The sequence below is a fragment of the Pelobates fuscus genome, chromosome 2 (genome assembly GCF_036172605.1).
Source record: "Pelobates fuscus isolate aPelFus1 chromosome 2, aPelFus1.pri, whole genome shotgun sequence".
Classification (NCBI taxonomy): domain Eukaryota; kingdom Metazoa; phylum Chordata; class Amphibia; order Anura; family Pelobatidae; genus Pelobates; species Pelobates fuscus.
The window spans coordinates 430,179,047-430,194,275 of record NC_086318.1 but is presented as its reverse complement, the minus strand read 5'-3'; the positions used below and the strand labels follow the sequence as shown (position 1 = coordinate 430,194,275).

At 42.7% G+C, this 15,229-nt stretch overlaps 1 protein-coding gene across 1 annotated transcript in view; it reads right to left on the bottom strand.

Moving 5' to 3' along the window:
• Positions 1 to 15,229, bottom strand: part of LCLAT1 (lysocardiolipin acyltransferase 1) — a 170,634-nt gene that overhangs the window by 128,909 nt on the left and 26,496 nt on the right. Inside the window, exon 3 of the mRNA XM_063444077.1 lies at positions 14,233 to 14,431. Coding sequence (XP_063300147.1) covers positions 14,233 to 14,431 — 199 coding nt within the window. The remainder of the gene's footprint in view (positions 1 to 14,232; positions 14,432 to 15,229) is intronic.

Below are 15,229 nucleotides of genomic sequence, written 5' to 3'. Positions count from 1 at the left end.
GCAGAGTAAAACTCGGACGCATGACACGTAAAGTATGTGTTTTTGGGGTTTTTGTTTTTGTTTTGTTTTTTTGCTCCGAGGGGACCCCTGACACATACCAGGGAGAGGGACACTACAGTGTTAGGAGTATTCCTGTATTCCTAACACTATCGTGTACCTCTAACCTGGCACTGCAGAGAGCCCCAGGAGGATGGATTTCCCAAGTAGGTGGGGTAATCTCGTAAGAGCAGGCACTAGGTTGCTACGATAGGACATGCCAAGAATGGGGTACATTGGCGTTGTGACAGGCTTATGCAGTGTCTGATCATATACTGTAACTAAATCCCCGATATTCTATATACTTAATAGAGTTAGGCGGTTTTAAAAAATTATATACTTTTTTAGCTTTTAAGTTGGTGTATATAGAACAAAACAATTATCGGCACTCTGCCTCACTTTAAAATGCATTGGTGCTTCCAACACTATATTTAGCAATGCTTACTAAAAACGGAAGCACTCTCAACAACGAGCCTTCCCTTTATTCAGAAATTTTTTAACATGACTGACATTAGTGACTGATCTTGAGAAAGGCCCATGGAGTGGCCAAAACGTCAAACATGAAAATCATAACATGGTGTATTTATACTACAAATATCAATTACACTTACCTATCCATGTGGACTTCTAAATGCGTGCTGCACCCTCTGAGTATTGGACGCACCTTGAGGACGTGAAATCCCATGTTTCCCATCACCATAGTAACCCGTAATTATACATACATAATATATATGTATATATATATAAAAACAACTCATCAAATACATAGGTAAACTGTATATCATTTGCACCAACACTTGAAAAAATAGGCCTGAAAGCGGTCAGTAGAGGGCAGCAGTGAATGACTTTCTGATTTAATCAATTTTATAGAACATACAAAAAACATAAAACTAAAATGTAAATGTATATTATATTATAATGAACACTACAGCATACATGATTAAGGCTTAACACTGAAATGTTGCAGATAATTTTGTTCACCTGATTATCAATAAAAACAACCAAGCATTGTATTCATTATTATCCTATTGGCTTCTATGTCACCATTTACTTCTAGGGCCCCCTGCATGGACTGACTGTTCAGGACCTAGGTGGGGATCTGAGCCCTGGAGTAGCCTTTAGCTACCCGATATCCTGTATGTTTTAGACAGATATCGTTCTACGCTTGTAAAGACATATCCACCGTTTCAGATTAGATGTCTCTATCCAGACCACAGTGACTGCAAATTGTGTGAGGACTCCTGTTTGTTAACACTGTAGTTATACGCAGACACTCTATACAGAAAGGTACCGAATACGTACAAGCAGAATGTTCAGACTTGCTAAATTCTTGATGAGTGTACTTTGTTGTTTTAGCTCTATCACTGAGCTGCATGCATACTCCTTAAGTTTATTCCTATTAAGCTCTTTTTAGATGCTTAACGAAACTATTTGGGCATTATAACAACGTTATCAAAATATTAATTTTTCATTATGTTTTTTTTTTTATAAATGGGAGTTACTGACTGGCTTAGAGCAAAAGTTGTCCTGCCCAATGCTGACTGAGCCTTCCATTAAGAAAAAAAATTAGAAAGCGGAAGGAAGGGTGAGGGGTAGATAATGAAGGGGGATGGGCGTAGAGCTAAATAGCACTGGAGAGAAGACTTTGGGGTTAAACCATTTATAAAGTCAATTGATGGTACCCAGCGTGTTCCTTTAAGTGGAGTTGGTTAATATTTCCATTTTTACCATTTTGGCCTAAAATTTGCAAGTCCTTACTAAGTTCTCTCCAGTTCATAGTTTAGCAAATAAACCCCAATGTAATTATGTACCATGTCCAATACCTTACTTCCAGAACAGATGTGGCCAATCCTGGAGACCACATTTTTAGAAGATGATTAACACAGAGAAAATTCCAATAAGGGCCACTAGAATTCTGCAAGCATTGTACGATATTACACATGAACATATACTGAAATGTATAACTTTACATGTAGATAGAATAGCAGGTGACCGTAGAAATCAAGAGATATCTCTACAAATGTAACAAGAGACGTGCTGTTTTCTAGGGGAAAAGATGTATATCTTTTTTTTGTGTGTGATTCTTGGTGGTTGCGGTTACTCAAATGGTGGAAACATAAGCAGCTCTGCAGATATGGGCTCAGGATATCATAGTGTAGTGCCCACTTGTAAGTATAGATGGTGGTATTTTCCCTCCAGAAATATAGGAGAACAAGGAAAAAGAAAAACCAAAATAGTGTGTACCGTAAGGCACAGAATACAATTAAAGTGGTGAGAAATTTACTCACATTTGATGGAGCAGATGTGGACTGCGCTATCCCTCGGGCTTGGGTGGTACAATCCCCACTACCATACGGTAGTTCAAGCAGAATAGCAGCAAAGGTTGGTCCAATGAAAAAGTACTTTTATTTAAAGGTAATAAATATAGAAATATAAAACGAGAAAAAATACACTCAAAGTGAGGTAGATAATAAGTGTATTTATTATTATCTACCTCTCTTTGAGTGTATTTTTTCTTGTTTTATATTAATTACCTTTAAATAAAAAAAGGTATATATTACCTTTTATATTAATTACCTTTAAATAGAGCAGTCCACATCTGCTCCATAAAATGTGACTACATTTCTTACCACTTTAATTTTATTCTGTGCCTTACGGTACACACTATTTTGGTTTTTCTTTTTCCTTTTTCTCCTATATTTTTGGAGGGAAAAGACCACCATCTATACATACAAGTGGGCACTACACTATAATATCCTAAGCCCATATCCGCAGAGCTGCTTATGTTTCCACCATTTGAGTGACCGCAACAACCAAGAACCACACTATATCCATAGGCGGGGATTGTTCCGCCCAGGCGTTGAAGTTGGAGCTACAATTTTAGATCCTGGAAATTGTGAATGTGTTTCTTTTGTTTTATTCTATTTATTTGGACAGTGACATATTTTCCTTTTTTTAACTCCCTGTTTTTTATATATTTAACGACTCTTTAAGCGCTGCACCACTCCTTGTAATTTCATCTGTTTGTGGACGGGACGAGAGGCCCCGGCTCCGGTGATTTAGCTGCCGTTTGGATAGTTCCAGTAATTGCTTAGCGCTGAATACCCTTTAGCTTTTTCAATTTTAGGAAATATGTTTTATCCACTGTCAGAAATCTAGGTTTCTGATGGGTTGTTCACTATTCCACACAGAGAAGGAATAATAAATCATGGCATGGCTTGGATACACAAATAAAAAGAAAGCTGAAAATAGCTGGATTTGCATGCTGTGCGCCATTTGTAATACACACCGTGATGTTGTAAGTACAGCGGTTGTTGTTCTGAGTCACTATGCACTGTACACATAATCAGAACACATGCATTCTGGACGGCATCCTGTATTTTGTTGTAAAATTGATACCGGAGAAACTGACGGAAGCCAAGCACAGAGAGATGGACACAGGTTTCTTCAGGAAGGAAGAGATTCTTTATTGGATCACCGATCGGGACTCAGAGGGACTAGCGTCACCAAAATACAGCAAAGTCTGAGTACTGAATACATAGAGTACATTCCTTATATAGCACTGTAGCTCCTCCCACAATTAACTACACCCACACATACCCTTAACCTATTTAATGAATAGAGTCTAAACTCATCCATCCGGTCTAACCACGTGGCTCATCTGATACAAAGGAGAGGGACGCGTAATTCCAGTTCTTACATTCCTGCACCTGGTCAGTACAGTGATGACAGTATCTTAGCTACGTGTAATTAACCAACTGATACTACAAACACATATACATACATATGCCTTGTGGCAATCTTAGCCTGCTAAACTTGTATTTTACTGGAATTACATCACATTCCCCCCTTTGATGCCTCTGATATTTCACAATTACTTGAGGCATCACTTAACCTTGGTTTGCATATACCTCAGGTTACCATGAACCAGACCAGACTTATCTTATGATGTGAATCTTCAACATTCATCTTCTTGCATTGGTTCTCCCTGATCTAGAGCCTTATACTTATATATCGCCATTATCTGTGCAGCAGCCTTCCTCTCTGCTATACTTCCTATCAGGCTTTGCACAGACCTAACTACTAAGGGTATAAGACACGGTAGGAGTAGACACAACAGTAAAATCAGTAGGACTCCACCTACCACTGCCTTAAGCCCTCCAAACCACTCATACCAGCTACCAAACCAACTACTTGGATTGTACCCTTTCCATACCTGAGTAGGCACATGCGCTAGTTTAACCATATGGCTAGTAAGCTCAGCTATTGCTTGCCCTTCGTCATCTATTTGAAGACAGCAATTACTTAGGTTAAACTTCCCACATACACCTCCCTCTACTGCCAAAAGGTAATCCAAGGCTAATCTATTTTGGTAGACTGCTGTCCTCATCCTGGTGTTATGCTTCGCTAGAAGATTGAGCGCTTGTGATGTCTCATTTGTGATAATCTCAACCACCGCCTGTAATCTTATAATACGGTTGAGCATATAAATAGGGGTTCTATAACCAAAGGTACCATCCTCAGCCCACGTGGCTGGCCCATAGTAATCTATAATACGCTGGGGAGGCCATTCATTATCTTCCCAGGCGCCTATCTCTATGGGTCCCCTTTTCTTCCTATGATTCACATCATACACTTTAACACCTAAAGTCTCACCTGTTTCAATCGGTAACAAGAAGCAGGATGGTTTGAGCATACCCAACACACATGCCCCTTCCCAGTCCTGTGGCAACTCCGAATAGGCTTTCTTACCACAGATCCAGTACAAATTTGCTGGGGCTCTCCAAGTAGATGTGATGGATAGATCAAACCACACATCCTTTAAATTGGCATATCTAGCAAACGGGTTAGATGGTTCTGAGACATTTGAAGCCGACCACCAAGTTGTATTCTTTGTATCATCATCATAAGCTTTTTGCCCTAGACAAGTTAATTCTCCTACAGAAGTATTATACATTATTCCTTTCCTTGCTATGCAAACATAACCTATGATGGAGGTCTTTAATCTCCACTCAGATTTACCTCTAACACTCATATGATAATCGGCTTGTGTAGATATTAATTGGTCAACTGCCTCAGAACCGGACATTACCTCCTTTGCTTCCTAAGGCCATTGGTCTCCCATGTTAGTACCTCCACACACATAGCAGTTGGTAACATTAAGACTACCGGCAATACTTTCAGCTAAATCGATGAACAGGTTTTTAGCATTATGGGGGATCTTATTATCTATACTCATCTCTTCGTAAAAGGAATGGTATACTTGATGAGTCTGGGAGGATACCGTATCAGTCTCTATTCCTATAAACAATAATGTCCCAGGATCTAAACCCGTCCCGTATATTTGAAACCCAAATAAATTTCCATACTTATCTAAGAACTTGTCGGGGTTATTAATGAGTATATGGACTGGGTTGCATTCCATAGACTTACAATAAGGGCTAGTCGGCAACTTAGTCACTATCATGTCTTTGTCTACTGTCTGTCCCCAAGTTGCCCACCCCACACAAGACCAATATGGGCAAAAGTTATAATCTCTATTTGGGCATCTAGGACTTACATATTTATTTTTGCTACTGGGACAAATATATTTATCGTTAGACCCATACGTCCTCTCCCATCTAAGATCCCCACATACATTCCACGGCTTTCTACCACTCGATATCGCTTTACACGCATCAAATAGCAGAACACCCGAAGAATGTACGGATTCTAACACCGTTTTATTAATTAGGGTCCCCTGAGGATCTCCATTCCTGAGAGTCAACCAGATTGTACGAGGCTGATACTCCGGACTGAAGCACTTAGGTTCTCCTACTCCTAAATGGCACACACTATAATCTATATTTAAGTATCTACATCTCGATACATCTCCTTTACACTCGTATTGTGAATGCCAAATTAGGGTTTGGGAAATATGGTTACCTGTTCTCGTAGTCTTAATGCATACCTCACAGCTAGGAGTGTCGGTACCTCTACCTTCCTGAATATAAAAACACATATAAATAAACACTATCAAAAGCACATCTTTCGCCGTCATCCTCAGTCTTCGTCCGTGCGATGGCGCCTCAGCTTCCAGGATGTGAGGGGCTGCAGGGAATGGAGTTCTGCTCATCTTCACAGGTGTCCCTTCGAGACTTTCCTGGCTTATACACTATGTGATGGTAAGCGGACAGGCTTTATTATGGCCTTCTCACTCACACCTGTAACAATAAAATTTGTAATCCACAATAATTCCTCGTTACTCCGACTGAGTAGTGCGTTTTAACCGGATCTTGCAGGGATTCTCTGGATCTGCTGTAACTTGCCAAGAATCGACTGCTGCTGGTTTAACCCTGGAGTGATGTATCCACGGAGTCACTTCTGCTACTTTTATTGCTGTAGGGGTAGACAAAAGAACAACATAAGGACCTCTCCACTTGGGCCCTAACGGTACATTATTCCACTCTTTAATCCACACTTGGTCTCCTGGATGGTAACTATGAACAGGGGGATAAATATTCACAGGTAATCTATCTTGTACCCATTTCTGTACCTCCTCCATAGTCTTACCCAACTCTACAACCTGCTGCCGGGTAATTCCTTCTCCCAACTGACTCAAGTCCCCCCTTAAGTTACCAAGTACGGGAGGTGGTCGCCCATACATGATTTCAAAAGGAGAGAGGCCCATCCTTCTGGTAGGGGTACTGCGGATTCGCAATAAAGCTATGGGTAAGAGAATGTTCCACTTAAGTTGGGTTTCCTGACACATTTTAGCCAACTGGTTCTTTATAGTTCTATTCATTCTCTCTACCTTACCAGAACTCTGGGGTCTATATGCAGTATGAAGCCTCCACTTTATACCAAGCATATGAGTCAGTTGTTGTAGGCACTGGTGAACAAAAGCTGGACCATTGTCCGATCCTATAGAACAGGGTAGTCCATATCGGGGTATTATTTCTCGTAGCAGGAATCTCACAACTTCTCCTGCTTTCTCTGTACGAGTAGGACATGCTTCTACCCAGCCTGAATAGGTGCACACAATTACCAGCAGGTAACGATGTCCACCCGATTTAGGCATCACTGTAAAGTCTATTTGTAGATCGGACATGGGGAGTCCCCCCTTAAACTGAACTCCTGGTGGCTTTACTGGTCCTTGTCTTGCATTATTCTTAGCACACGTTACACATCTGCGTACAATGGCCTGAGTCAAGTTGGACAATCTTGGTATGTAGAAATGTTTTCTAAGAGATTCTTCAGTACTGTCTCTCCCAGAATGTGTCCCGTTGTGATAATTTTGGACAATTTCTACCGCTAGCGATGCTGGTATAACTATTCTTCCATCTTCTAGCTGATACCACTTGTTCTCCAGATACTTTCCCGGTTCAGTCTTTAACCACTCCTCTTCTTGAGCTGTATAAACTGGAGTCCATTGGGACAGTGGAGTTGGTATAAGAGCAGCTATATGCCCCACATACTCCTGTCTTCCTGATTCAGCAGCACGCTTAGCTGCACTATCTGCCATCCGATTTCCTTTGGTTACATCACCATCTCCTCTCAGATGCGCTCGACAATGTATGATACCGACTTCTTTCGGCTCCCACACTGCTTCCAATAGTTGTAGGATTTCGGCTGCGTACTTGATTTCTTTGCCTTCTGAATTCAGTAGTCCTCTTTCTTTATACAAAGCTCCGTGGGCATGAGTGGTTAAAAACGCATACTTAGAGTCCGTATAGATATTTACTCTTAAACCTTCAGCCAATTGTAACGCTCGTGTTAGTGCTATTAATTCTGCCTTTTGTGCTGATGTTCCTTTCGCCAGTGGCCGAGCTTCTATCACCTTGTCTATGGTTGTTACTGCATATCCTGCATAGCGGATCCCTTCTTTCACATAACTACTGCCGTCGGTGTAATATTGAACATCGGGGTTCTGGATGGGAAAATCACGAAGATCTGGTCTACTTGAGAATACTTCATCCATTACTTCCAAACAATCATGTTGACTTTCAGTAGGTTGTGGCAAAAGGGTAGCTGGATTTAAGGTGTTTACAGTCTCTAAATGCACTCTTGGGTTTTCACACAACATTGCTTGATACTTGGTCATACGGCTATTACTAAACCAATGATTTCCTTTGTAATCCAACAACGTCTGTACTGCATGTGGGACTCGTACATAAAGTTCTTGACCCAGAGTGAGTTTATCGGCTTCAGCTACTAGCAGGGCGGCTGCAGCTACGGCTCTTAGACAAGGTGGAAGTCCGCTGGCCACTGCATCCAGTTGCTTAGACATGTAGGCAACAGGTCTTTGCCATGATCCCAAGTACTGTGTCAATACTCCCACAGCCATTCTTCTTTGCTCGTGTACATATAAGTAGAATGGTCGTGTGTGATCAGGTAGACCTAATGCTGGGGCACTCATCAAAGCCTTCTTCACATCTTCAAATGCCGTTTGCTGTTCTTGGGTCCATAAGAAGGGGTCGTGCTCTGTACCTTTGATGGCTGCGTACAGAGGTTTTGCCAGTATCGCATAGCTGGGAATCCATATCCTACAGAAGCCTGCTGCCCCCAAGAATTCTCGCACTTGTCTTCTATTCTTGGGTATTGGTATTTGGCAGACAGCTTCTTTTCTCTCTGGCCCCATAATTCTTTGACCTTCAGAGATATGGAATCCTAGATACTTGACAGTTGGCAAACACAACTGAGCCTTCTTTCTAGACACCTTGTATCCTGCCTTCCAGAGAATGTGTAGTAGATCGTGCGTTGCTTGCTGACAGATTTCTTTTGTAACTGCTGCTATCAACAAGTCATCTACATATTGTAACAATACACACTCTCCTGGGATGGACTCGAAATCCAATAGATCTTGACTTAGGGCTGAACCAAATAGGGTAGGTGAATTTTTAAACCCTTGGGGCAGTCTTGTCCAAGTCATTTGGCGTTTTGAGCCCGTTACAGCGTTCTCCCATTGGAAAGCAAAAATACATTGACTTTCTGCGGCAATTCGGAGGCAAAAGAAGGCATCTTTGAGGTCTAAAACTGTGAAGTAAGTAGCCCCGCCCGGAATTAAAGCAAGCAGGTTATATGGATTGGGTACAACTGGATGTATGCTAACAACCGCATCATTGACTGCTCTTAAGTCCTGCACAGGTCGATACTCATCTGTGCCGGGCTTTTGAACAGGCAGCAATGGGGTGTTCCAGGGGGAAGTACAGAATTTTAGGATACCATACCGTATGAACTTATCCAGATAGGATTGGATGTTCTTCTTAGCCTTCTGCGGAATGTGATATTGTCTTAGGCTCACTGGATAAACCCCATGTTTCAGTTCAATTTTTATTGGTGGAATATTGCGGGCCAGTCCTGGTGGGTTGTTCTCTGCCCAAACTCCTGGTATGTTAAACAATGTCTCATCACTCCTAGGGTTTTGGCTAGTCAACACTGTATAAAGTCGCCACTCTTCTTCCTTTGGTACGGATAAAGTCATAATACCTGAAGGTCCATTAAACTTTAAAGATGTTGTTCCATCTGGTAGGAACGTAATCTGCGCTTGTAATTTGGATAGCATATCACGTCCCAGCAATTGGACTGGACATTCAGGCATATAAAGGAATTGGTGTTTTACTACGTGGCCTCCCAATGTACAGAGTCGACTTTTAAGAACCGGTCTTTCAGCACTTCTTCCAGTTGCTCCTATCACAGTAATAGTCCTTCCAGATGGAGGAACAACTAGATTAGTCACCACTGAATGTTCAGCACCAGTGTCGATCATGAACGCACTCCTTTTCCCCCCTATTGATACATCGACCATAGGCTCCGCTCGACCAAGGGGGATGGAGCCCGGTCGGTATCAATAGTCCTCCATGACCGTGTCAGCCAATCCTACAAAGTCCCTACCTTCTCTATCGCGAGACCTTTGCGCTGCTGGAATATACCTGTCTTCCCTAACACTTCCTCTGTTCCCATTACTCCCTCTATAACCATTACTCCCTCCGGGACCTCCTCTACCTCTCGCTCTGCCTCTAAAGTTTCCGTAGCCTGCCCTGGGTTGGTCTCTCTCGTACTGCTCTCTTTGCGGACATTCGTTCCTCCAATGCCCTTCTTCCTTGCAATACGCACACTGATCCCTACTCAAAGGCTCCCTACTCCATCTATTATTGCCTCTATCTGGGCCCCGTTTATCTACGCCTGCGATCGCTACCGCTAGCATATCAGCCTTTTTACGCATCTTGCGCTCCTCCTCTTTCTTGCTTTCTGTTTCCCTATTCATATAGACCTTATTAGCTACCTCCATTAGTTGGGAGATTGACATACCTGCAAACCCTTCTAACTTTTGTAGCTTGCGCTTAATATCTCCGTAAGCTTGGCTGACAAAGGCGGAGTTAACCATTCGGGAATTGTCTGCGTCTTCCGGATTAAAGGGGGTGTACAAGCGGTACGCCTCCAATAATCGGTCATAAAAGACACTGGGCGCTTCATCGCTTTTCTGAATCACCTCAACTGTCTTTGACATATTAATAGCCTTCTTTCCTCCGGCTTTCATGCCAGCAATTATAGCGTCTCTATAGGCTCTGAGTTGAACCATATCAGCACCATTTACGTTCCAATCGGGATCAGTGTTGGGATAATGTGTTGCGGCCCATGCTGCTGGATTAGCTTGGTTCAAAGCACGGCTCTATCTTCTAATGCTTTAATGGCTGCTTGATTTATTCTTGTCCTTTCCTCATTGTTAAATAAAGTCATTAGTAACTGCTGGCAATCAGCCCATGTCGGATTATGCGTCTGTACTATTGAGGTGAACAGATCAGTCATGGCTTGTGGTTTCTCAGTATACGAGGAATTATGGGTCTTCCAGTTTAAAAGGTCGGTAGTGGTGAAAGGGACATATACGAAGACAGGGTCAGCGTGTGCCATTTGACCTGCGGCATCGATATAAGCTGACCCGGGATTTAAGCGAAGAGGCATCTGATAGTGCTTTAATTGTTGGGCACCAGTCAACTGTCGGGTTTGGATGGGGCTACGTAGGGAAGCGTCAGTCATGGGTTCCGGTCGGGGAGATATAGGGTATGGGGATGTGGGAGGTTGGTTTTGGGAAAAGGTAGTGAATAGAACACTTCGGGCCGAGCTAGATGAAGCTTGACCGGAAGTCTGAAGTGGCGCCAAATCAGGATATTCGTTTCTAATGGGGGTGGGTTCTGGTTCCGGAAGGGGAGATTTAGTACGAGGGGGGGTGGATCCTGTACTGGAGGAGGAAGCGGAAGTGGATGAGGGTAATGAGGGAAGGGTTACAGGACTTCCTGTATTTGCGTCACTTCCTCTTACCGGAAAGTAAGGGGGCGGCAAAGGGATCTCGGACTCAGGGGGCGTGTCCAAAATGGGCCTAACACCAGCCCTAGTGGACGAACAAGTCCTAGCTACCATGAGGCGACACTGTTCCTCGTGGCATGTCCGGAGCCATTTTGGCGAGTCATTTACGGCCTGTCTCCAACAATCAATATAAGGAAACTGGCCGTAAAGTTCAGGCCTACCTGATACAGCCACGTGTAAGCGCTGTACCAGAGTTGGATCCAAACTGCCACGTGGCGGCCATGCCGCAACCAAAGTAGGCCACTCCCTAGTGCACAAAGTGACCAAACGTACAGGGGACATCTTAACCCCAAAATCACAAACTTTGAATCCCTTTTTAAAATTCTTAACCATACATCCTAAGGGATCCGGAATCGTTGACTGCGACGCACCCATATTTAACAGTGGAACGTCGTCGACAACGATTACTATACACGCGTACTATTCAACAGTCACACCCGTTTCCTCTGGCAACAGCACCACGTGGTACGGTTACCAAGTGAAACGTACACAATAACAATAAACACTCAGGGAATTCCCGTACACACACAGCTGCTACACCAGTCACTATATAATCAATATTATGCCCTTTGGCGTAACTACACAGTCACCCACGCTATAATTCTCTATATACGAATTACCCGTCTATAACACACCCCAGTAACATCGTCTTTTACAAATAGCGGTTACAGTACGGTTAGCATAGGTCAAAGCACAAGTTAAGGTCACAATACAATTATTAGTGGTTATGGTGTTAAACATGCAATGGACGACAATGATTAGTACTTATTATATAATGTCAGTAAATATACAGGGTTATGGTACCGTGCACTATAATACAGCAACACACTATTAACACTCTCGCTAGACGGCTGAGCTCGCGCTATCTAACAAGATATACACTTTACTAAAACAATCGTTAACACATTTACAATTCCCAACTAAACTATTGGCCAGTACCTTGAATGGACTACCTAAAACTATATACACCCGTTTTGGTTAGCCACACTGCCCAATCACCACATATACATAGCGAGCTAGAGAACCGAATTTACACAGGCGCCTCTTAGTCGCACTATACAACGAGCTAGAGATCCGAATTTACACAGGCGCCTCTTAGTCGTACTATCAAAAGTCTAGTGGGTTCCAAATTTACACGCCTTCCCACTTAGCCCAGATAGGATGAGAACTAGCGAACCGAATTTACACAGGCGCCGCTTAGTCTCCCGGTCCCTCCGACCTAGCGAACGTAATATACACCCTAGAACGCTAGTCTAGACAAGACACCGGTGTCCGGCTAGGGCTATTTACACCAGGACCCCGCCTGACTAACCAAATCAAACGGTCTGACTAAAGAGCGTTCGATCGAGCGGTGCGCCTTCGCTCCTTCCCTCCGACAGAGGGGGCAGATACAGATTCAAAAACCCCTTTGGGCCTACCGCACAATCGGTATACCCCTAGCGGGTCCTGCCGTCTAAAACAGCAGTTATCTTACCTCCTCGTTCCTGAACCTGAGTTCACACTCATCGACGGGGACACCCCAGCACTTCTCACGTAGAGGCCGATGATCTCCTGGACAACAGACCAGTGGCGCCGAGACGAAGGGAGGTCCACGCAGAAGTTCAGGGGTGCAGCCGTAGAGAACGTGGGCAAAGATAGACCGTCTCACGCCTCTGCCTCTCAGCTACCGTTGAACGATGAGCTTCCCGGCCAATGCACCAAATGATACCGGAGAAACTGACGGAAGCCAAGCACAGAGAGATGGACACAGGTTTCTTCAGGAAGGAAGAGATTCTTTATTGGATCACCGATCGGGACTCAGAGGGACTAGCGTCACCAAAATACAGCAAAGTCTGAGTACTGAATACATAGAGTACATTCCTTATATAGCACTGTAGCTCCTCCCACAATTAACTACACCCACACATACCCTTAACCTATTTAATGAATAGAGTCTAAACTCATCCATCCGGTCTAACCACGTGGCTCATCTGATACAAAGGAGAGGGACGCGTAATTCCAGTTCTTACATTCCTGCACCTGGTCAGTACAGTGATGACAGTATCTTAGCTACGTGTAATTAACCAACTGATACTACAAACACATATACATACATATGCCTTGTGGCAATCTTAGCCTGCTAAACTTGTATTTTACTGGAATTACATCACAAAATCTGTCATGTTTGTTTCACTTAAGATGAAATTGATTACAAATTTGCTTGGTTTCTGGAAATGTGGTCAATGTGAGCAGATGATAGTTTATATATAAATGATATCTACAGTTTAAGAAAGTACAGTCTGACATATATATCCGGAGTTGGAGGGGAGAATGGGTTCATAGAACAAGAGGGAAATTCAGCTTCTAACCTTTACAATATAAAGGGGGTTAGGAGGGGAAGAACAACAAAAAAGGCCCACGAGATTGGACGAGCTAAAGAAAGAAAAAGGTGCAGCAGAGATACGGCGGAAGAAAGACAGGGAAAGAGAGAAGTGGGAAGAAAGAAAGAGTAAATAAAGGGGGAGATTTAGGAGGAGAAAGGGCAAACGACAAGGCAGGAGATATAGAGGGGAAAACAAACAAAACAATCCCAAAATATGAGTGCCTCTGCATTCTTTATCAGATTTTTTCAAATAAAAACAATAGTGTAAGAATATATAAACATTGATCCAAAATTAATATAAAATGCACTCTCACTCTCTCACACAGAAGGCATATCACCGGAGGATGGGGGAAGGAGGGGGGTGGGGGGGTGGAGGGGGAGGAGTGTAACCCAATAAGGGGCAAGGGAGCATTCAGTGAAATATAGATGTGTAATATTACATGGGTTGAAAGATTCCCTTCACAACATGCACACTATGTAGAGTAACCCACCAAATCCAGGGACGGCTTTCAGACTCGACTTGAGGCAAATCTTCTCCAGCCTAAGGTAGCTGTACCTCAGCAAGCAGTTCCAAAGAAACATCCAGTCCAGCCGTGTCCGATGGTTCATTATGATCACACTCCTTTCTCCAGGAATAAACCCATCGCCCGTGATAACCACTTTAGCCCCAAACACCAATTCCAACAAAGCCTAGTAGAAAGGAAAAAAAAAAAAAATATATATATATATATATATAGTATAAATTACTGGTTCATTAAACCTACATGACAAAACATGAGTTCTGAGTTACGTAGTTATTTATTTATTCTTAACAGAGCGTTCTGACAGTGAAGTGGTTATGTTTAAGAAAAAAATGCCTCATGTATGTGATTAAAGAAAAAATTAACAGAGCAGGATATCAGAATGTCAAAAGGAAACACACTGTGCTCTCAGATCTGATTGAAACTGAACTATTTTTTTTCATGGAGGCAGAGCTGGGGAGTTGTGGCTAGGAAGTGATTTAACTCCTAAATGGCAGAGAACTGAGCAGTGAGACTACAGGGGCATGAACTATACACCAAAACTGCTTCATTGAGCTAAAGTTAATTTGGTGCTTAGAGTGAGAATTTAACAGTGTGGGGGGTCAACACCTCTGTAACAGGTCAGGTAGGTGACTGCCATAAAAATGGCAGTCACCTACCCAATGTGTTTACCTTAAGATAGAGGGGACCACACACCCTTCACATGAAAGCCTGTTTATTCTCTTTTAAGTAGTGAACCTCCTATGTAGCTAACTGGCTATAGGAACTGAAATCACCTCTCTACCAGGTGATGTATTTTTGTGGTCAGTGTCCTAAAAGTAACTTTAGATCCAAAGTTCAGGAATTAACATGGGGTATGTGGCTCTTTTGAAAGAGGACAACAAACATGAGTATATACGTTTGTTTGTTTTTTGAAAACTTGGTTACATTCAGTTTGAAAGGATAATGTGTATTTGTTGAAATATTT